The 23,619-nt window shown below is 33.6% G+C and overlaps 1 protein-coding gene across 1 annotated transcript in view; it reads left to right on the forward strand.

Moving 5' to 3' along the window:
- Positions 1-23,619, forward strand: part of LOC129221656 (tuberin-like) — a 165,904-nt gene that overhangs the window by 36,707 nt on the left and 105,578 nt on the right. The window contains exons 10-18 of the mRNA XM_054856184.1: positions 609-735; positions 3,112-3,255; positions 3,374-3,511; positions 11,206-11,309; positions 15,198-15,279; positions 15,440-15,595; positions 17,369-17,476; positions 19,248-19,370; positions 21,794-21,897. Coding sequence (XP_054712159.1) covers positions 609-735; positions 3,112-3,255; positions 3,374-3,511; positions 11,206-11,309; positions 15,198-15,279; positions 15,440-15,595; positions 17,369-17,476; positions 19,248-19,370; positions 21,794-21,897 — 1,086 coding nt within the window. The remainder of the gene's footprint in view (positions 1-608; positions 736-3,111; positions 3,256-3,373; positions 3,512-11,205; positions 11,310-15,197; positions 15,280-15,439; positions 15,596-17,368; positions 17,477-19,247; positions 19,371-21,793; positions 21,898-23,619) is intronic.

The raw sequence follows: 23,619 nt of genomic DNA on the forward strand, positions 1-23,619 counted from the left end.
CTAATTTTTAACTTCGTTTATTGTACTAAATTTCTCTACTTATAAATACAAATACAAAAGTGACGACCAGCAACAGGCTCTGGGCCCAGCTAGACTGGTCCTAGTCAATTTAGAATCCCCAGTGAAGATCAATGGCCGTCTTAAAGCTATCTACTCCCTTATTCATTACCACCTCTTCCGGTAAACTGTTCCAAAGTTCCACTACCCTGCTATAATAATAATTTTTCCTAATATCCATGTTAGCCTGAGATTTAAATAACTTAAAACAATGACCCCTTGTCCTGTTTTCAGTGCTAAACTTCAGCCCCGTAACATTTTTCATTTTAATAAATTTAAACAACTGAATCATGTGCCCTTGGTCTTTTCTTTGCTCAAGTGAAGCAAATATATGTGAATATATACGGTATGTCTGAACTAATGCCACTGAATTTCATGAAAATAGCCTTTGACGAAAAATTGTTATGAATTAGTGCAACTAACTTTCTGACTGACTTAGGTATATGGCAATAAGTACATTATGATATTTTTTTCCATGTTAGAATAGTTTGAACTTATGTTTTTATTTCTTTTTCTTAATTGTAACTGACGCATTTTACCTTTTCCCTCAGATATAACTACAAACAAGCTTCTCTAGTTCGTGGAGCAGTTTTCTTTATTGGAATGGCATTATGGGGCTCAAATCGAGTACAGACATTGACACATCCACCAGCTGCTGTATTACCATCATTTTTTAGAGTTAGTACCTAACCATTTAGTTATAAGCTGCCGTTTTATAAGAATGTAGTCTTCAAAAACATTCAGATTGCCCTTTTTAAACTATTGCTGTTTTTTTCTCCCCAGTGTGAAAGTAAATTTGGCGTATGTATTCTTTTTCATTTTATTGAATTGTTGAATAAGTTCTCGCTATTTTCCAACAGACTGCATACCGGAACTGATTGTGTTATTTTATGATAATGACGCATCTATTTACAAGTGCTAGAAATTTAGTGTATGTTATTTTGACTAAGTGCAACCAACTTTATTCTTCAAATCTTAAATATGTCAAATTTCATGCTGACAAAAAAATAATGAGTATTTGTGGAGAATTTAAATGCATTATTTTTGTTCCAAAAAAAAAAAAAAAAGATTTAAATCTGACAATATGAGTGGAGACTTAAGGCAATCATGCTTCGTCTGAAACAACTTGTAGAGATTGGTTTGGAAGCTTTAAACGTAATCCTCAATTTTTACGATTTGAAACCTATACATATATTTTACAAATAATGATTTTGATCTTAAAAATAAAGAGTTCTCTGGTGCACCAATTTTTTTTTAAAAAGCGTTGAGCTTCTCGAACCAAATGAAATCTACACGGGAGATCGTACTAGACTACAATTGAAGCAAATAAGCTGAGCATTAAAGGAAGAAATGATTTTTATAGGAGCAGAGATAGCACAAGATCATTTTAGAACATAACAATGCTCGGCCACATGTTGCAGTACCGGTAAAAACCTATTTGGAAGTATAAAATTGGGAAGTACTAATCCACTCTTCATATTCACCAGACATTGCCTCTTCTGACTAACACATGTTCCAGTCGATGACATATGGCTTGGCTAAGCAGTCCTTTCATGTCAAAATACCAGAAATTGCATCAACTCTTGGACAGCCTCAAAAGATGCATCGTTTATCCAACACCAATGCGAGATTCAAATGCTGCCAGAAAGATAGGAAAAACCAGACGCTAGTGATACACAATAATTTCAGTAACATGTTTTTAATGGTTTTTTACAGTAAAAAAATTAGTTTTCGCAAAAAAAAAAGCAAGAGTTTTGTCCAGCAACAGCTGTATAAGAATTCTATCTCAGTTGAAGGATTGATAAACTTCCTGAAATAATTCCAGGAAATTTTAATTATGCAGCAAAAGTTAAGGCATTGTAGTATACAAAAATTCAACTTTCTAACATTGTGCCCAATATCAAGTTTTCTTTAAGCAATATTTTATGTGCTTTCTCAATTATTCATATAAAAGCTTAATGAAACTAAGCATCAAACATAGACATTAGTTAATGTTTCTTTACAAGATAAATATTTTCATTGAAAGTAATATAGTCACACCTGTTTATAATGAAGTGGGTGAGATTTAATTTAAATTTCTTTATAGCCGTAATTTTGATATAAGAAATTAATCAATACTGCACAGCAAAATATGAAAAAGAGTAACCATCAAATATTTCTTTGAAATAATTTGTTAATTTTAGACACGTTTTATTACCAAGAATCTAAAAGACTTTGCTGTTTTTGCATACAATTCTGTGGATACCTTTAAACTTTTTTAACAAATCAGTTCTGAAATCAAAATTTACAGATCCCAATGATAAATCCTTCAAGTAAACAAAAGTCTAAAGCTTTTCGTTGTGATATAGGGCTAGATATGATTACATTTTCAACTCTGAAGTGCTGAAAACTAGTCAAATATTGGACTTTCTACTTTTGGAATAACTTTATAAATGTCGCTCAGTGTTCCAGATATAAAATATAGAGTTACTTCATAACAATAAGTCTAAAAAGTATCCTGCAAAACAATGCAAAAAGAAAATTTCAATTTTTTTTACCCTTATATTTCGAGCATGTTCCCATTTAGGAACAATGCAGTGTTGCATGTAGTTTTTTTTAACTCTGACTTTTAATGGATTAGGTTTAACGCTCTTGTATTACAATTTTGTATTTATGTAAAAATACTTGATGTAATTTGACATTGATGGTCAGATATTGTCTTTTGTGTGTGTGTGTGTGTGTTTAATATCAAAAAGCACTTTGTTACATTTAGTTCAGAGTTGACATGAAAGCAGGGGTGTCCCAATGGGAGGTCATTCTAGGTCTAGATCTTAGTAATTACCAAAAAATTTCTTTTTTGGCAAATTTGGAGACTAATACAATATTGTGTTTTTTTTTATGATAATCACTGTTATATCTCATTAGATATATACTTATGTGTGTATTTTATTGGTAAATTTCAAGTTTTCATTTGGTAAATTGAGAATTTCTCTGTCCAAAAAATTTAAATTCCATGATGTTTAAGTTAAATCCCCCACCCAGTTCCTATAATGATTATTTATTTATTTATTTCAGGCTTTAGAGAACAATGATAGCATTATAGCGTATGAAATTGTTTTATCTTTACAAAGACTTGTGAAAAAGAGTGGAGAAGTGCTTAGAAATTTATGTTGGGAAATGATATTTGACATTGTAGAAAAAGTTCTCGAATATCCTGAGGTATTCTGTTTTTTACTGCTACAATATTTAATTTTTTCAATTTTAAATAGTGTATTTTTATTCTAAATTTGTGAGCTTTTATATGTATAACTGATTCATTAATTTTGTTTTTTTTTAGCTTCAAGAGTCTAGTAATCCTATATCAGTTCTTGCCAAATCTCTTCATGACCTTATAACCATTGCTGAAGAAAACTCTCCAGAGTTTTCTCATGAGCGATTATTCAAAATTATTGAGAGATGTGCTGATGCAAGAAATGTAAGTATTTGAATCTGTCTTCTTTATTTTATTAAAACTATTTAACCAAGCAGAAGTGTCAGCTGTATCTCCAAATAACTAACACTTCAGTATAGGATGATGTAATGGAAAACCCTGTTCTAAAATGCACTCCTGTTTGTGATAATTGCAACACCACGAAGGACTTACACAAGTGAGCTGAAAATTGCAAGAAATGTAAAGTAGGGCATGATATGCAAATGATTAGAATTGCGGACAGTAGCGCATGCGTATGCTGAGCAGCACTCTCTGAACCGCGGGTCGAACCGAATATAAATAGATAGCTGTAGCGAGGCGTGTATGATTATCGGTGATAATTTTAAGCAGTAAACGTTAATTGAATCTTTACTATGCCTCTTCGATGAGAAAAAGCGAAGTTTGAGCAAATTTCGTAGTTTGAACGGGGCTGAATTGTTGCCCTTTGTGAAGCTGGATTGTCTTATCGTGCTGTAGTCGCTCTTGTGCAGCGTAACAGCAGCACAATCATGCGTGTTTGGAAGCAGTGGACAGACGAGAGTCGGACAGCTCGGAAATCCGGGAGTGGCCCGCGAATTGTGACGTCAGTTCGCAATGACAGACACCTGGTGTGTATGGCGCTTATGGACCCCACAGCTTCTTCTGGACAATTGGCAGCACATTGGTCAACTGCTACAAGTGTTTAATTGTGTACTTCATCTTTTCGGAGACATCTGCTGCAGCGTATGCTGCGCGCAAGGATTCCTTTATTCATGTCAGGAGGAAAAACTAATTAAAGTTTTTAGTGGACCTCACAAATGTGTCTTGGTTGAGTCAAATTAGAAAGCATATTTAAGTAAATCATTAACATTTATTAGTACTAAAATACAACATGTTAACAAGAAAAAAAGGTTTCTTAAAAATATCTTATTCCTGTAGAATCCTATCCAGCAATAATAAAAATATTGCAGCAAACATGAACAATAAATATAATAGTCATACCACAGGTGCTCCTAAAAAGTTCATCTTGATACCGGAAGAAAAGTCCTGCGATCTCGAATCGTCTTCCGCTAGGTGATTCCAAACGAAGTCTTGAAACATCCACGTAAGGCCGGCCGGCCCAATTCATTTGGCAGGTGGATCAAGTGGAATGCGATTCCATCATCGACAGGACGATAAATCCTGGGGCTGGTAGCCCACTACAACAGCTTATGCAGGAGGAGACATCCTGGTAGTTGAAACGGGGGAAAGCGAGATCGATGGACGGATGTCCACCGCTTAAATACTGCCTCAATGACGTTCCACACAATTTACATATGCTTGGTTGCAAGTTCGATGAAATCCACTAAGAAAACTCAAAAATATTTTTGGCAACACTTAATTTCATTGAAACGGTTACATTGACGGACAAGATTTTTTTTTTCACTGTGATTTTTAACTGAACCGTCAATCAAGCATCGTGCGGTTTGTTTACATTTTTCTTACTACGCATGCAGGAAAGAACGAAAGTTTTGGGACTGTATTTAATTAGTGCAGCGTCAAGATATAGAGAGTCCCCTCACATAAAAATAGGTAAGTATTATTAATATCATTTCCCCAGTACCGGAAAGTCAAGAAAACAAAATAAAAAAATGTCAAATATTTTAACAATTCAGAATTCCTCTCACGCAAAACCATCCCCGCCTGCGACTGCAATGGGCCAATGTGCATAGGAGCTGGTGTGCTGATTGGGAGCAGGTTGTCTTTTCTGACGAGTTCCGCTTCAGTTTGTGGAAACATGATGGCCGAATTCGTGTCAAGCGCTATGCCGGTGAATGGCACTTTCCAGAGTGCATTATCAAACGATACAGTGGACGAACACCCGGTTATGGTCTGGGGTGCTATAGCATATCATGGACTATCGCAATTGCGATGAATTGTGGGCAATTTGAACAGTACCCGATACATTAACGAAGTTTTACAGCCCCAAATTTTTTCTTTCCTGCAAGGATTGCCAGGGGCTGTATTCCAGCAGGATAATGCCCGTCCACATGTTGCCAGGATTGTCAAATCCTACCTTGATTCGCAGCAGGTACAGCTTCTTCTTTGTCTTGCATATTCCCCACATATGTCACCCATTGAACATGTGTGGGATTTCGGTGGGCGGCATCTCGCTCGTGATCCTCATCCTGTTGCTTCGACACATGAACTTCGGTTGCACATACAAACAATATGGAATACTCTTCCGCAGGCAGATATTCAAACTTTGTTTCACTCTATGCCGAGTTGTGTAGCAGCTCTTATTGCAGTGCGTGGTGGCCACACAAAATACTAATTTCTATCTCTTTTTATTGTTTGTCTGGTTTGAAAATGTAAGCATTTATTTGTTTCATTACCACTCAACTGTGTATTAAATTTCATTCCACTATGATGCTTCCTTCGTGGTGTTGCAATTTTCACAAACAGGAGTGTATATAGACTTTCTTACAGTGAGTGACCCTCATTCCAAAACATTAACAAATTTCATACAAGAATTTTAAAAATTTTAATTTTGTTCCAAAGTGGCCTAATCAAGGCTAACTGCAACATATAATTTTTGATTTTGTTTATTTGAGGACTGTTTCTACTTGGATGAGAATTAAAAGAGGAAAAACAGTTTATCTCTGTCAGAAGCTTGAAATTTAGTTTAATGATAGCTATCTACGTTATATAGGTGCCTATTTCTAGTCACTCAGGAAAGGTATACTTTCTGACTCTTAAACACTTATCTGTAGCTTAATTATGTTGATATAAAACAGAGGTTCCCAACCGGTGGTTCGCGAACCCCCAGGGGTTCGCGAGGTGCAGGAAGGGGGTTCGCGAAAATTTCGGTGCAATGGCGGATTTTTGTTGGATATAATTTGAGATTAATGGCCTACAGCTAAGCTGAAAATTAGGCAACTCATTTCCAACTAAAAATTTGAGGTAGTGGTCTGCCCGAAGAAAATAAAACATGAATCATTCTTTACACTGAAAAACATTTATTTGACACATATTGAAAATTGATTACAACACAATGATTTGTTCCCCGAAGAAAAATTAAAAAAAGAGATCTTACAATAAGTCCATGCATGGATCAAAAGTCCTATTGATGTTCTATGGTGACGCCTCACCGGTCGTTGGACGGCATGGCAATTCCCACGAATTGCAGGCAGGTCAGTTCGGGCCGCGTGAGCAACAGTTCACCACATCAAGGAAAAGGCATACCCAGGATGGACACGATCTTCTTTCACCGGAGAACAAAAGACCCACATCAGGGAAACTTATAACTCTTTACTTTGGTAGACGTCATCACAACACGCGCTTTCCAAACTTAAGACATCAGCAGTACTCCTTCAAGAAAGACCAGACCTCACCAAGAGGCCAATAGCAAAAATTTATGATGACATTTGACGAACACGTCCACAGGACACAGACAACACAAGACGAGGAGACGAGTAGAAGAAAAGTAGCAAAGCCCGGCGATCGAGCTACCGCCGGTCTGCGTATTTATAGCCAGATTCGGCCTTTCCAGAAACAATGACGTTACATGATTTGCATATTGCCAGAACAACACTACTCCATAATCACACAGCTTGCAGGTTGCACAATTCCTATTTAATTTGGCATTCAGCACTTAACACCTCAACATGATTTCATCACGTCATTGACACGTGCTCTTTCGGAAGTTTACCGACATCTGCCGAATGACTGCAACCAATCATAGCGTGCCACACGTTTTTCCGAACATTTCCGATTCAAACTCGGACATTTGAGTGTCGGTGGCAGGTGGATGGGATTCCCCGCGCAAGGTTTTCTCTCGGAATGGCAAAAGGTAAGTCACAAAATGTTTTTTTTTTAAACAATATTGGTGAAATTCTTCAAGAACCAAAAATAAAGGCATTTAGCCCAACAATTTTTCCTAGTTTGGTAAAAAATTATAAAATATTCAATTTGCACACATAGTTACTAATTTTTTTTTTTTTTAATTTGAAAACGCGCCAAACTCTTGTATTAAGCTCAAAAAAAAAAAAAACATCTTTCAGCGGTTTTATAATCTTGGTTAAAAAGAAATTTTCTCATTTTTTTTTCTCGATAGACAACAAAAAGAGATATCCTTCCTTCTTTATTGCGAGGCGCCATGCAGAAATGTTGTATTAAGCTGTTGCGGGGATCACGAAGACCTTAAAAAGGCGCCATCGCGTGGAGTCAATCAAACAATATACATAATATACATATGTCGAAAAAAATAAAGAATTCTCAAACAGTGCATCATAGGGGTATTATTTCTAATCTGGTTGAAATATAACTCGGGAATTTCCGTCGAATTCAGTCATCGAATAGCAGACATGACAGCAAAAGGCTCCAAACTTAAAATTTATTACTGGATTTTACCCATCTGTTCGTTTTGAAAAATATATAACATCAGCATGCTCATAGTTCTGGGGAAATAGTTGTTAACAGACGTATTTAGAGATACTTTAGAGATGCTTGAAAACAAGTGATTTTGTTTGCAATTGGTTTTGCTACGTGAACTTGCTACTCTGTTTGTGAAGTTATAATCGTGTTGGTAATTTTTATGATTTAATAACTTTCTGCTGTTATGGATCGATGGTTGAAAACTGGTACTTTGGTTGAGCGACAAATGGACAAGCAGTCAATCGATCAACCCTCAACATCAGCAGTAACTTTCGAATCAACACAGGATATTGAAATAGATAGCTGTAATGAACTGCCGCCTCCCCCGACTAAACAGAAAAGTGAACTAGGGAAGAAAAAAGGAAAAAAGCGAAAATATGACAGTGACTATTTACAAATGGGCTTTTATTTTACTGGAGAAGAGTCTGAACCTAGACCGCTTTGTCTTCTCTGCAACGAAGTTCTAGCGAACAGCAGTTTGAAACCGTCACTTCTGAGAAGACACCTCGAAACAAAGCAGCCGACTCACAAGGACAAACCTATCGAATATTTTAAAAGAAAATTGGAATATAATAAAAAGTGTAGCGTCTCTACGTTCCTGTTAGAATCCAACGAAGATAGTAAAATGGCCCTTGAAGCTTCATATCGAGTCAGTTATAGAATTGCAAGATCTGGACAGCCACATACAATTGCAGAAAATTTAATTGGACCGTGTGCTAAAGATATTGCTAAGTGTATGCTGGGAGAAAAGTCAGCAAAAAAAATTGACCTGGTTCCGCTATCAAACAACACAGTATCACGCAGAATTACTGATTTGGCAAGTAATGTGGAGAAAGAACTTGTGAATAGAATAAAAGAGAATAATTTTGCGATCCAGCTTGATGAGTTGACTGATGTCGCAAACGCTGCAATATTACTTGTCTATGTTAGGTATATTTTTAACGATACAATTAAAGAAGATGTACTATTTGCAAAACCTTTGAAAACCAACACAACTGGAGAAGCAATTTTCGAACTGGTCAACTGGTACTTTGAAGAAAATGGAATAGATTGGTCTTTGTGTGTGGGTGTGTGCATGGAAGGTGCAAAATCAATGACAGGAAAATTTGTTGGCTTTGTGGTGCGAGTAAAGAAGATCAACAAGAAAATTGAATGGACTCATTGCTGCATTCATAGACAAGCATTAGCATGTAAGCGTATTCCCGCAGAATTATCCGCTACTTTGAATGATGCGGTAAAAATTGTAAATTTCATAAAATCACATGCCACAAACTGCCGTCTATTTCACGCGCTTTGTGAGGAATTGGGAAGCCTTCATGTTACTTTACTTCTTCACACAGAAGTTAGATGGCTTTCCCGAGGCAAAATTTTGACACGCTTATTTGAATTGAAGTCAGAAGTCCAAGCATTTTTTGTTGATCATCCATTTCACTTGTCCACTTGCATATTCGATCCTCTTTAGATGCAAAGGCTTTCATATTTAGCTGACATCTTTTCAAAATTAAATGAATTAAATCTATCCTTGCAAGGTGCAGTTGTTAATATTTTCGTTGTATATGATAAAATTGAAGCTATGGTAAAAAAATTGAATTTCTGGATCCAATGCATGGAAATGGGTGAGTTTTCTTGTTTCACTTCTCTTAGTAGTTTTTTATCAGAAAACTCAATGAAACTTGATGAAAGCGTTAAAAGAAATGTATGTGAACATCTGCAACATCTTGAACTAACTTTTGACGAGTATTTTCCTAATAGGCGTAACGTCTCTCTCTCATTAGCCTATGAAGGCTAATGAGAGAGCTTGGGATTGCGTATCCTAAAGGATTGCGTATCCAGTAGTGGATACGCATTCCTTTTGAAGGAAATCCATGCTTAGAGAACACCCTGACATTACCTGAAAAGGAAATGCTCATCGAGTTATCCTGTGATAACTCATTGAAAACTACCTTTAAAGAGCTCTCGTTAATTGACTTCTGGTTCAGTGTAAGAAATGACTATACCGTTTTGTTCAAAAAAGCAATTCGAATTTTATTACCATTTTGTACAACATATCTGTGCGAGAAAGGATTTTCCTCCTATACTTATCTCAAAGATAAATACCGAAGCAGATTGAATGCAGAGCCTGATTTAAGACTCAAACTGTCAGACATTGAACCAAACTTTCAGTTTCTTTGTTCCGTCAAACAGCCACAAATATCGCATTAAGGATTTTTCCCCCAATTTAAAGTATGCTTAAAAAAATTGTTGGTTTATAAAACTTCTTGTTTATAATTTTTCTTGTAGATGTAGTTTTAACTTTTTATTAATGTTTGCACTTAATGATATTTTACAATTATATTTTTGTTTATTGCAATCAAATGCTGCAAAAAATGGAAAGCAAACATGCTGTTTTTTTATTGTTTCTTACATGCTACTAATTTCAACATCAGGGGGTTCGCGAACTTTTTTGCGTGTTCCAAGGGGTTCGCAAAGAGAAAAAGGTTGGGAACCGCTGATATAAAAGCTACAAGACCTGATAGTACGCAACCAAAATATTAGTAGAATGTGCACAGAAAATAGTGGTTGTTATCTTGAAGATTTTCAACTCTTCTTGTAACCGATGGATAATGCCCCTGGACTGGAAGTGAGCTAACATAATGGACATCATGTCCATTAACACCCCCTAAAAAATGCACTATTGAAGACAGGGGACAATTTTAAAAATGTAACTTGCATTCTCTCAATGTTAAGAACAATTTATTTAATTTTTATTGCAGGAGAAAAAGCTACTTCATTTCTTTAAAGATGTCATGACTGAACTTTGAATTTAGTTTTAAACTTGTTTGCATTCAAAAGCATGTACAAATCTTTAAAATTTGAAAGACACTGTACTGGAGGATCAAAGAGCTCAGTTTACCCCTAAAACAATGTTGATGGGCCAAACTTTTGTTCAATTAGCAGAATTAAAGGTTCTCCCGATTTAAATCCCCAGATAATTTTAAAGTAGAAAAATCTACCATTTCAATAAAGTCATACACATTAGGAAAACCTTGCCGGATGAAGTTGCTACTTAAAATGTGGTGAATAGTTTTTAAGAGAACCTCTGAATGTTATTGGGGGTTGATAAATGGACAAGACCAATCTATCCAGGTCCCAAAGCCTTTTACTGGTCATCATTTTGTAATTATATTGTATTTGTATTTTTAGATTTGAGTTATTTTGGAATGATTGAAGTTGCATAAAACACATTATTTTATGAAATTATTTTAAAAAATTTTAATGTTAATTTGTTTTTACATTTGATTATTGATTTTAATTTTTACTTTTAGGAGCAGTCTGTGATAAAACTTATTTCACATAATTACAAATCAATGAGTCCATTCAAAGCAGATTTTGTGTTAAATATGAATAAATTGTTGGAAAAATATTTTAAGTAAGTATTAGTATAATTTTTATGTTAAGGCATGCATAGAAATAACTCATTGAAAAGACAACAAAGAGATTTTTTTCAACTTTCTTCCACATATGATGACTTTTAACATGTTTCAAGAAATTCTTTGAATTTGTAAGAAATTAGTGAAATCTTTCATGATTGAGGTCATTTTTTGGTACAGTGAACTCTCACTTATGCTCTAACCAAAGGGACCAGCAGAAAAAGGTGCATAATAAAGTGGCGCATAAGTGTAAAAGTCTATTCAAAAGTCTGATACACAATAGAAGTTCTAGTGAGAGCATGAACAAGAATGTTACTAAAGATAATAGGTTGATATTAATAACAAGAAAGTTCCTCGTCGTGGTATGACAGGTGCAAATTGTTTCTTTATCGGAAACTAGTGGTACCCGCACGGCTTTGTCCGTAGTTGAAAATTACAAGGTCATTCGGTTCGCCTGTATATTTACAAATGGATGATGAATATCTCGCCAATTGGCTATGTTCATTCGCTCTCCCATTCCACGTCATGATAATTTCGTAATTTACTCGTCCGTCTTATGATAATTTTGCTCTGGAAAATGTTCTAAAAATTGAAATACAAAAAGAATAAAATTGAATTTTCAAAAAATTGCTTCGAGGTGCACGCTCCCATGTTACAAACTAACCTCGTGCCAAATTTCATGAAATTCGGCCGAACGGTCTAGGCGCTATGCGCGTCACAATCATCCTATAGACATCCAGACATTGAGACTTTCCGCTTTATTATTAGTAAAGATTTCCCACCAAATTTGATGCATTCAAATGGATACATATGAAAAGAGAAATATTTAGCATTGATTAAAGAAATTAAATATGTTTCCGAGTAGTATATATTACTTTTAATTTATATATTGTTAAAATTGTTCTTTATTTGATTGTAGTATGATAAGTGAGACTCCGGGCATTGAAAACAAAAGTACCATAATGATGTAGGCTGCAAATACAGTCGGACACCGGATTTAACAAATTCATCGGGACCAAAACTTTTATACGTTAAATCGGGGTTATTTGTAATATCGAGGGTGTGAAAAAAATGTAAAAAATTGCACTTAGCTTATCTGAAAGCCCTTAACAAGCAACTGCGCAAAAATATCCATAATTAGAAAAAACAGATTTTTTACTCAGCATTCCGTTACTTATTATACTAGTTAATTTGAAATTTTAAGCACTGTGCAATAGATATTTGATAATTTCTTTGATATTTGACTCAAAGTAGTTCTCTTTTGACTTTATGGAGAGAAGAAAATTCTGTCATTTACAGCCTGCAACATGAGATATGTTTTTAGTTTCCAGGCCATGTAAAGCATTTGAAAAAGTAAGTTTTAATGGGAGTTTCATTATTGCTTTCTGCATCAGAATCACTATTCATTGGCTTCCTTCTCACCTGCCCAAAATTGCCGATTCCAAAAAAAGTCTTTTTTGCTTCGAACAATATGGGTTAAGTTATTTGGAAAACAATTCAACATTTCCTAACTCAAATTAACAAAATAAAATCTTTTTTTTTCGGCTGTTAAAATAATTTGTTAATTTGGGGTTTAATATTCGGTAAATAGGGTTTTTGCCTTCCTTTTAGTTGAGGAAAAAGAAAATTCGCATGATTCGTTAATTTGGGGTCTGATTGTATAATCTTTATATTTAAGTGTACAGGTGCTAATTGGCCATTTTATCACCTAATCTATTAAGCCCCCAGTCATAATATGACAGGTACAAATTTCACCTTCATTCTCATAAATATTGGATTAAAAAAATCAACATTGCTTCAAAATGCATGACTGCACTTATTTCTTAAATACTAGTTAGATTGACTTATTAGTTAAAACAAAAGTCAAAACAAAACTCCTCTCTGCTTGTCAAATGTTGCCGAAATTTTAGGATCAAACTATAAATAAAATTACTGAATTTAAGTGCTCAAAACAGTAAAATAATGCCATTTCACATGCTATGCCGCGAATTTCATTGTTGGTGACATTTGAGCATTACCCAATCACAGATTTTGGCTAATGATGATTTGGTAATTACTGTAAGCATTTTCGGAAATTACTATGATTAAAAAAACTAAAATTGTAAGGCACTTAATTACAATTTATTTCCATCATCCGTTAACAGATGCTTTTGTTTTTGCTGATGAGTTTAAAGAAAAGTGTTCAAAATCACACAAAAAGGAGGGGGGGGGATTTCAGTAGTTGAATTAAGACGTAAATATTCTCAAATAGTATCTAAGGTTTCTTAAGCTCTTGAAGTGTCTCGGAATCATTTTCTTAGTTGTTGAAAGGTTTTCTTCTAATTTCTTAAAAGAATTTTGCCCATTTTGCTGTTTGGTTCAGTGATAGATCTTAAATGACACACAAGTGTTTGCTCACTGAAGAGCCAAATTGTTGCAATTGCAAAGAAAGCTTAAGGGGTGGAAAATATTCTAGGGATACCTGCACACACCTGTCCTCCAGGCCTCATTAAGGTTTTCATTAAACAAACTGCCTCTTTTTTTTATTTATTGAAGTAAGAGAAGACACATGGACTCTTTTTCTCTTCCCCTGAGAACAAGTAATGGTGTGCATTTAATGTTGAAAATCTGTGGGTTTTCAAAGGGCTTCATGCTGTAAGAATATCTTCCTAGAAGCAACAAAGGAGAGAGGGTGCAAGGTTTTCCTTACACTCTGAAAAAACATGCTCCATTCCATGTGTGGCAAAATTTGTTTATTTGAATTTTTATTTAAAAAAGATTAAAGGCAAAAAGTTTTTTCTTTTATGGTGACAAATATTTTGATGCATGAGTATTTATTTTCAGAGCAATGCATAAAGGAATGAAATATTCATGATTTTTCCATAGAGCTGGAACGCAGAAAGTTGTTAAAAGGTGCATAAAAGAGGCGGTGTATAAATGAAGAGTTCACTGTATATAGTAAACTATTGTTGCAATGTGTGCTTAATTTTGCTGCAAATATTTGGAAGTGCCACTTTGAAAAATATTTACTTTGCAATTTTAAGACTGTTTGTATTAAAATGTTTTCTACAAAAAAGTTTAAAACATGCAAAATTTGAAAGACAATGCATACATATGTTTTTGGGTTGCAAAAGGCCCCTTTTTTCTATGCAAAAAGATGATTGCATGTAGAAATTTATTTTGGGACGTGCCCCAAGTCAAATAGTAAGAGAAATTTCCAAACTTATTAAAATCCTCATTTGGAACAAGTAGTTTTAAACCTATTTTGGGAGAAACCAGGACTCCTTTGGCTCCCCTTTGAAATAAGTCATTGGAGCTTGCAGATTCCAAGCTATCTGACCATATAAACACATCCAAAGCCCAGAACTCAGAGCTCAAGTCTTGGCTTTTGATGAACCTTATGTTTATGAACTCACATCTTTTTGTGTTGAAAGAAAGACTTCCTTATAACCTCAAAACATGTGTAATGCATTTTCTTTTTTTTTTTTTTTGCAAATTTTGTACCTCCAAAATAATGTGAACATTTTTACTTTTTAGCACAAAGGTATTTATTTCTTTTTATTCATGATTGATTTATGTAGTATTACTATTACAATAATGCAATGTTGCATTCACTTCAAAATTGATCTTGTGATTGATTAAAGTACTTCACTTGTTACATGTGTATGTGTATACTGAAAGTTGTGGAAGGCTGTTACCATGACATTTTTTGTTGTACGCTACAAATAAATTTTAATTTTTGTTAAAATTTCAACAATTTTTACATGTTTTTTCATTCTTATATAACTTACTTTAGGGAAACTCAAAACTTTTTTAGTATTACTGATGCAGGGAAAGATTTTTTATGTATTTTGCAGGATGTTTTATCAATACTTTTTTTTTTCTCATGTGCGTTTTTTATTATGCAGATATGAAAGTCGAGAAGGAATTCAATTTGAAGTTCTGAAAATAGTTAAGGAGCTTAGAAATGAAAATATGTATTTCTTTGAGGTACATTTTTTAATGTGGTTTTTGACTTAATATTGCTCTAAAATTATGGAATCAGAATTGTTTCAGACTCAGAGCAGTAAAACTGATTACTAACTGTTATAATTTTTTCTGGAAACATTTTAAGATTTATGTATTACTCATTTAAAAAAATTACTTACAGGCTGATTTACTTGATCAAAACATTCTACAATTTATGTCCCATGTTGAAAATATATCAAGTGTGAGCATTCGTAAAGCTGTTGCTGCTTTCCTGACTGAGATGGCTGAAACTTCTACCAGCAGCCTCTTTTTTGAGCTTATTGAAAACATTGAAAAGGTAAGTGTTTTTCCTTTGCATTCAATGCAGATTTCAAAATCAAGTTTAATTAATTTATTTTTACTCATTTATTTTTTATTTATGTGATTTATTTGTTGACTGTTATACTTAATAATTTATCAATGCTATCATTTCTATTTTTACTAATTTTATAAATGGAAGTGAATTTGTGTGTTTGTTACGTTTTCACCTCTAATTACTCAATTGATCATCGTGAAGTTTTTTAAGGGAAAAGGGATATGGGCACATTTAGACAAAAACACTGACAGACAGCTCAATTTTCGCAAACCTAAAAAAAATATGAAAATTATTGAAAGAAAATACAGGCAAAAAATGGCAACCTTTTTGTATGAGTTTTTACACGAGCTTGTTTAAGTGCAGCCACATGATTCTTTTACTATTAAATTCTCTTTTTCTGTGCCAGTCATTTGTCATGTTTCTATCTATTAATGATCATGCTTTTCTTTGTTGAATGTCAAACAAACATGTTGCAATTTTGGAACTGTTTTGGCAAGGAAAACATCAATGCGAGATTAATCGTTTGCTCAGTGTTGGAAAGGACATCGTGTCTGAAGCAATCAAACGATACAAGGAGCTTGGCCGCAATGGCCGCCTTTCAGAAAGTGGCAGAAAGCGGACCTTCAACATGTCGACCAACTGCAAGATCATCAAGAAGCAAGTGCAGAGAAATCCGTGGCTCTCCATTAGAAAAATTGCTCATGAAACCGGCATCAGCAATCCGAATGGTGAAAAAGAAGCTCAATCTCAAGGCGTACAAACTCCAGAAAGTTCAGCGTCTCACTGACGACAACAAACACGTACGGTTGCAAAGATGTCCCCAACTCAACTATGGGGGCCTATCCTCTTCACGGACGAGAAACTGTTCATCTTCGAGGAAGTTTACCGCCGGGACATTCTCCATGCTGTTGTGCTTCTCTGGGCTCAGCGGCACTTCGTCGATGCAAATTGGACGTTTCAACAGGACTCTGTGCTGGTTCACAAGGCAAAATGGCGCAGGACTTGTGCAAGACCCATTTTCCGGATTTCATATTGTCGGTGGAATGGCCGCCGTATTCGACGGACCTCAATCCAATGGATTGTATGAGGTCCATTTTGGAGACCAGGACCTGTGCTGAGCCCCATCAAAGTTTGGAGACGCTGAAGCAATCGCTGTGTCTGGAATGGGGTCGATTGTCGCCAGAGGACGTGCCGCTCATCACTGAAAATTTCAAGTCACGTCTGAACCTGCGTATAGCCGCCGAAGGAGCCCACTTTGAAACAGGCTGAACATATTATAACGAAAGGTCCATGTTATTGTTATTAACTATTCAATTTGTTAAAATTTCTTTGTTTGATAAAATTATACTATAAAAAACAAGTTTCCATTTTTTTGCCGCACCCTGTACTTTAATGATCCACTTTCTGAGAAGTCGTTAGCAGTAATATTTTCCGAGTTAAGTCAATCATGCGGATTTATTACTTGACTGTAATTTATGCTGAATTTGTTTGAATACTTAATATACCTTTATATTGAATTATGAAGATTAATTATTCATCCCACTGCAAGTAGCAGCAGCTTCTAGTAAATATTTTCAAATGCTTATAACCTTTTGACGTTTTTTCTTGTGTTCTGAACGTGAGATTTAAATCTGTGTAAAGAATGACCCCAGATTTTCCTTCTGTGCTTAATAGCGTATCAACAATTTTCTTATAATACCTTTAAACAACTGAACCATGTAAACAAATGAATTTTTAATTCAAATTGTATTATAGGTCATGAAAATGATGTTTGAGACCTCTATTGAAAACAGTGAAGCCAATGCTTCTGAAGTTTTTTCTGATGTATTAGCTGCTGTGGAAGGACTGACAAAAGTTTTCAAGGTACTAAAAAATATTCTATTTTAAATTGATGCATTATATATTAGTTATTTTGCTGTTCTTTTTCATTTGAATGTTGGGATAGATAAATTTGAAAGTTGAAGGCATTTAATTATTTATGATTTCTTCTCTTTAAAAATAAACCTCTTGAATTAAGAGAGAGAGAGAGAGAGTTATAAAGGAGGTAGGGGGGTTGGAGATTGAAGTTGAAAGAACAGAGTAATGTAAAATTATTTGTATATAATTTTGAAATTGCAGCATTATGTATTTTGAGGTCATTATTTGTAATATTTGCAGTTTACTCATAGAATTTTCAAATTCCAGCTATATTAAAACTGACAAACTTACCATTAAAGAATTGTATTTAATATTAGTGCTCAAGCCACTGCAAACGGCATATGAGGATTGCCAAACAATGTGAGCAGAGACTGGAGTTCCCAGTATGAAAAGTGAAAGCTAAAGTTTAATTCCTGGAATGAAGTGTAAATGTGTTCCTAAATATGTCACACCCGCACAAATTAATAGATTGAGCAATATATATTGTTGAGTACATGTAAAGTAGAATTTCAATCCATCATTCCTGCATCTTTTATTCTCCTGGTATAGATCTTGTTTTAAAAGTCTCATCATGGATGCTACCTAAATAAAGTTAATTTTACTCTTTGAGATAGCAGATGGTAAATTCACTTTCCATCATGTTAGACTTCTATGCATCATTTAATTAAAAATTGAAACTTTTTTTTATTATGCTAAAGGGTTTACTACAGACAGTAATATAATTTCATTAATAGTTTTTAAAAAAAGAGAGAAAGTTGACGTTGGATATCAATACTGCAAACATTTCCTAATAAATCTGCAGAAGTTAAAAGAATATTATAATTTTCAGAAATTATATTGAATGATAAAACACAATGTCTATTTAGAGAACCTTGAAGAACATATTGTGATTTCTTGAAATAAAAGTAATTAATTTTTAATAGTTAATAATGCACCTGGAAAATCATAACATTTTCTGTGTATATTAATTTTAATATACGGAGTGCCAAAATCAATTGTACGACCTGAGCTCCCTTAGTAACCTTTTCTTGACACTTCTTGTTTCGAGAAAAGTTTTGTGACATTTTTTATTGCTCTTGAAGTGGATTTCTTTTATAAACTGTCCAAAACTGTTCCAAGCATTATTTGCAGTTATTACATATTTTGTTGTTTTGCACCCCAGAGAGCAATTTGTGCCTTCTCTTGCAACAACGGCATTTTTCCCTTTGTCCACTTATAAAGAGTGCAAATTTGTCAGATGGAAGAGAAAAAAAATTCCATCAAACTCCAAGAATTCAGCTGCAAAATTAAGAATTGGTAGCTGAAACATTGCCCTCGTAGCAATAAACTTTTTTAAACAACGACTGTTCAAATTCAGTGCATTTGGTTTGGACTCTCTTTATATTCAAATAACTAAATGCAAACACAGAATGGTCAATCATTTTTTATTCAAATGTAACAATTTTTTTCTTTATGTAAAGAAAATTATTAGCATATTTTAAGTGCATGCACATTTTAATGATCTTGCAGTGTATATGTTACTGTGAATGACTGAAAGTAGAGAATGATAACATTCAGGGTGTGGGGTGGAGGCAAAGTCAAAAAATATTCACCCAGAGCTCTGCTATCGCTTAGAATGGCCCTGAATACAATTCAAAACTTATATTTAATTATTTTGTTTGTGTTTATCTGAATTATCTTAACTAATGTCTCAAAATCATTTATTATTATTCCACAGAAAAAATGTTTCATGGGGCCATCCAGTCACTGTGTCAAAATATATTCAATTCTTACTAATCATCTACAGCAGCAGTACAATAAACTGCTATATTTTGAAAATGCTGTACGAGTGCGAATATTGGTATGGTATATTATTATTTTTCTCTGAACTGAATTGAGTAAATATTGTTGTTTTTCCAGTTTTTCTATAATATATAATAGAAAAGTACTGTTCCTTAATAATTTCATTATTATTTAGTATTAAATATTCTGTACAGTTTGTATAATATGATGGAAGGGAAAAAAGCATGAAAAAATGTCTTGGGAAATTTCTGTGTATACATCATTTGGACATACTAGTACATTTACATTTATATATATTTTTGTTGATTTTTGTAATTTTTATTTATTTTTTATTTATATTACTAGGCATTGTACTTTAAAAAGTAGCTGTTCACATGGTCTACAATTTTGGAATTCTAAGATCTTAAAAACTTTTCATTTCATTTGTGGACCTTAACTGTTTTGACTGATTAAGTTTTAAGAATATGTGTAAAGTGACCAATTAACTTATATATAAGGAAGAGATTTTTTTTTGACAAAGATTAATACAATTATCTGTGGGGAACAACACAAATCAAGAACATACTTGATATGCGCTCATTACTTTTGTAGGTATCAGCGTTCTATAACGTGCCATTCTCTCATTTCACAGTGTAAAAATGTCGAAAACTATCTTAAGCGTGCATGAAAAAATTATAATTTGTGAGTTTAAGGAAAAAAATCAAGCCCCTAGCCAGCAATCTATTGCCAATCATTTCTCCAATATTCTGGAAAAAAAAGTTAGCCGAAGAATTGTTGGAGATATTCTGCAGGAGAAACAAAAGTGGTTAGGATTAGAGAAATCATTACATACAGTCAAGAAGATAAAAACTGGGAAGCATGAAAATTTGGAAAATGTTCTACTCATGTGGATAACCCAAGTGAATGAAAATCACGGTTCTGTGACTGATGAAGTTATAAAAGAACAAGCAAAAAGTTTTGGCAAAGAACTGAACGTTGAAAACTTTTGGACAGCAATGGTTGGCTCGACCGATGCCAACGTGAGTGCAACTGTGTAATGTGAGAATAGAATTTTTGCCACCGAACATCACAGGAATTCTGCAACCAATGGATGCTGGCATCATCAAATTATTTAAGGCCCATTACAGACGGTTTTTGGTAAAGAAAACCGTGGAGGATATAAATGAGATGTTACGTTGAAAGATGCAATTTACTTTGCAAAAAAAGCCTGGGACTGTGTAAGTGAGGACACAATCAAAAACTGTTGGAAACATACCGGATTGATAAGAGCCAATGCAAATGTTGACCAACAGATTTTTCAAGACCCTGCAATTACAACTTTTAATGAAACATTTCAAGAAGCGAATGAGGTGAATAGCCTTGAAATGAACGCGGATGAATTTTTAGACATTGACCATGACGAGCCAATATTTAAAGTGTTGACAGATGAAGAAATAGTTAATTTTTTTAAAGCTCCCAAAGTATTAGACCACAGCGAATCAGATTATGACGAAGAGGAATCAGAACCAAAAATCACCGGGAAAGAAGCACAGGATTACGTCAAAAAACTTAGACTCTACTTTGAACAAAACAAAAAAACTGACAGAGAAACGATTAACAATGTACTCCGTCTTGAAAAAAATGTGGATGAGTTATGTACCCGACAAAAAAAAACAAAGCACTTTAGATAGTTATTTTTTTAAACATTAAACTGGTTCATGCCGGTAAGTTTATCTTTTAAATATTTGTGCTTGTTTTATTTATTGTCTTAGTACCCATTTTCTATTATGATTCAATGATCAATTGGGAAAGAAAATACATATTTTTAACTATATTTTCTTAAAACCACGCATTTATGAAGGATAGGGGAAACCTCGTTGAACCGCCACCCTTGAGTTTCGCCAACTTTTGGCCCGTCACTAAGGTTGGCGGTTTAACGAGGTTCGACTGTAGATATACAGAAGCTAGGAAAGGAAAATGAAAATCTAGAGAAAGCTCTGTCATCAATCGAATTCTAAACACATTTTTCATTACAAACTGGTAGAATCGAAGCCATACAGCAATTTATTGTATCTTTATTTCTAAAAATTGTGTTATGCAGAGAAATGAACATTAAAAAAGGCATTGAAATGTTAGAACATTTTAGAAAAAAACTACCTTTTCAGTGTTTTACCTTTATGTTCAGTATTAAAATGATATTGTACCTCTTGATAGCAGAGCCACCGATAGTAAATCAAGAATATCAGTGGTATCAGAATATCTCTAGATTTAACAATATATTTGCATTAGAAAATTTAACTATAATTGGGTAAAACCTAACCTGGTAGCATCGTAATGCTATGAGTAAGATCTGCATAGCCTTCACATTGCTACCAGGTTAGGTTTGCCCCAACTATTAGTAGTATAAAGGTTCATTTGTAAGTTTTTATTTATTTCTAGGATTTATTTGCTGAGTTTTGTGTTATGAAATATAACAGTTTTTTTTTTTTTCACTTTTTTCAGGTATTACAGTTTTTGTTGCAATTTCGAGCAAACAATAAGAAACAAATTGGATTCATTATTAATGATAAACTAGAGTACAGTGTCTATATTTCTTATGATTCAAGGTATAATTCTTTTTTTATATATGATTCAAAAGTTGAATGCGTATTTGCTGTTCTTTTGCTGTAATCTTTTAAATAAATGTATTTGAAATAAATAACTAGCTGTAATTTAAAAAGCAGTCTTTTTGTTTAAAAAAAAGTTGCGGATATTGAACCAAACTCCCCTTTTTTTATAATTTGAATTGTAACTGCAAAATTTTATTCAGTCTAAATTACACATAATGCACACATATTCCATTAACAAAATAGAAATAGTGTCATTTATGGAAAATATGGCTCAAACATTGGACAACATGTAGTAAAGCATAACTGTTAAAAATTCTAACGTAACATACATGACTCTGTATATCTCTTAACTTACTATGTGAATTAGTAACAATGTACAAACTATTAAACGTAATACGATAAAAGACCCTATACAGACCACAAAATAGCTTGTAAATTTTGGCTGAATAAAGACTAGTCATCTCTCCTCAAAGATAATTTGATTATGGCCTTCAAAATTCATAAGAGGAAGCTCGGCCAAAGTTGTGGGTTAAGTTATGGGTACACTTAGCAGCACTTACGTAATATCAAGAGTACCTGGAAAATTCTAGGATTTTGTTTTCAAAATTTGAATACTGATTTTTTTCCTCAAAATTTTAGCATAAATGCTATACAACAAAAAAGCAGTAAGTTAATGTTCTCTCACAGCTTTTTCTTAAAGGGCCTAAGGACCCTTAACCTTCAAAATTTTAAATTTTCTGGAAAAATTATAAGGTATGCATAATTTAATTCTAAACATTTTGATGCCTTATTTATTACCATACGCAAAAAGCTTTTGAAGTTGTCGTGAAAAATTCGTAAACTTTCCCCATAGAGATTTATGTTTACAGCAGCTGTTTAAGCCTCTTTTTCTCAAGTGCCGGTTTTTTGTTTTGCGTGCATGATATTTTAGAAAGTTTCTTATATATTTCCGTAAAACTTTTCATGCATGTTTGTCTAATTTATTTTTATGATCTGAACCTAAATTTTAACTAAAAATAAATGTTAATATTGAAAAAAAAAATATTTTCACCCAAAATGTCGGAAAATTTTGATATTAACTTATAAAATTTCAAAAGAACAATTAAATAATTTTAAAAAAATAAATAAATTTAGGTTTAGATCATAAATATAAACCAGACAAACATGCACAAAAAGTTTTACGGAAATATATAAAAAACTTTCTGAAATATTATACACGCAAAACGAGAAACCTAAGAAAACGCAACCTGAGAAAAAGAGGCTTAAACAGCTGCTGTTAACATAAATCTCTATGGGGAAAGTATACTTTTTTTTTTGATAACTTGAAAAGTTTTTTGCATATGGTAATAAATAAGGTATCAAATTGTTTAGAATTAAATAAGGCACAACATATATTTTTCCTGAAAATCGTACATTTTGGAGGTTAACCCCTTCCCGCTCGCTCCCGTGAAAATGCCGTGCTGGGGTTTCGACCTCCATTTCTCACTCCCGTGATATTGCCTTGCTGGGGTGTGCAATTATTAACATAATGAAACTATTAAAACCAATTCATTTATTTTGCCCGGAATACATTTTATTTCTTTCTTTATACACTAGATGGCAGCACCAGTCTATTTTAAATGTAATTGCAGAGATGAAGAAAAGAAATTTGGTACTAACTTACCAGATTGTGACGTTGACCTCTCTATCTCAAGCTTTAAAATTTACCACACAAGAAAA

Source organism: Uloborus diversus, chromosome 1 (genome assembly GCF_026930045.1).
Source record: "Uloborus diversus isolate 005 chromosome 1, Udiv.v.3.1, whole genome shotgun sequence".
In the NCBI taxonomy this organism is placed as follows: Eukaryota; Metazoa; Arthropoda; class Arachnida; order Araneae; family Uloboridae; genus Uloborus; species Uloborus diversus.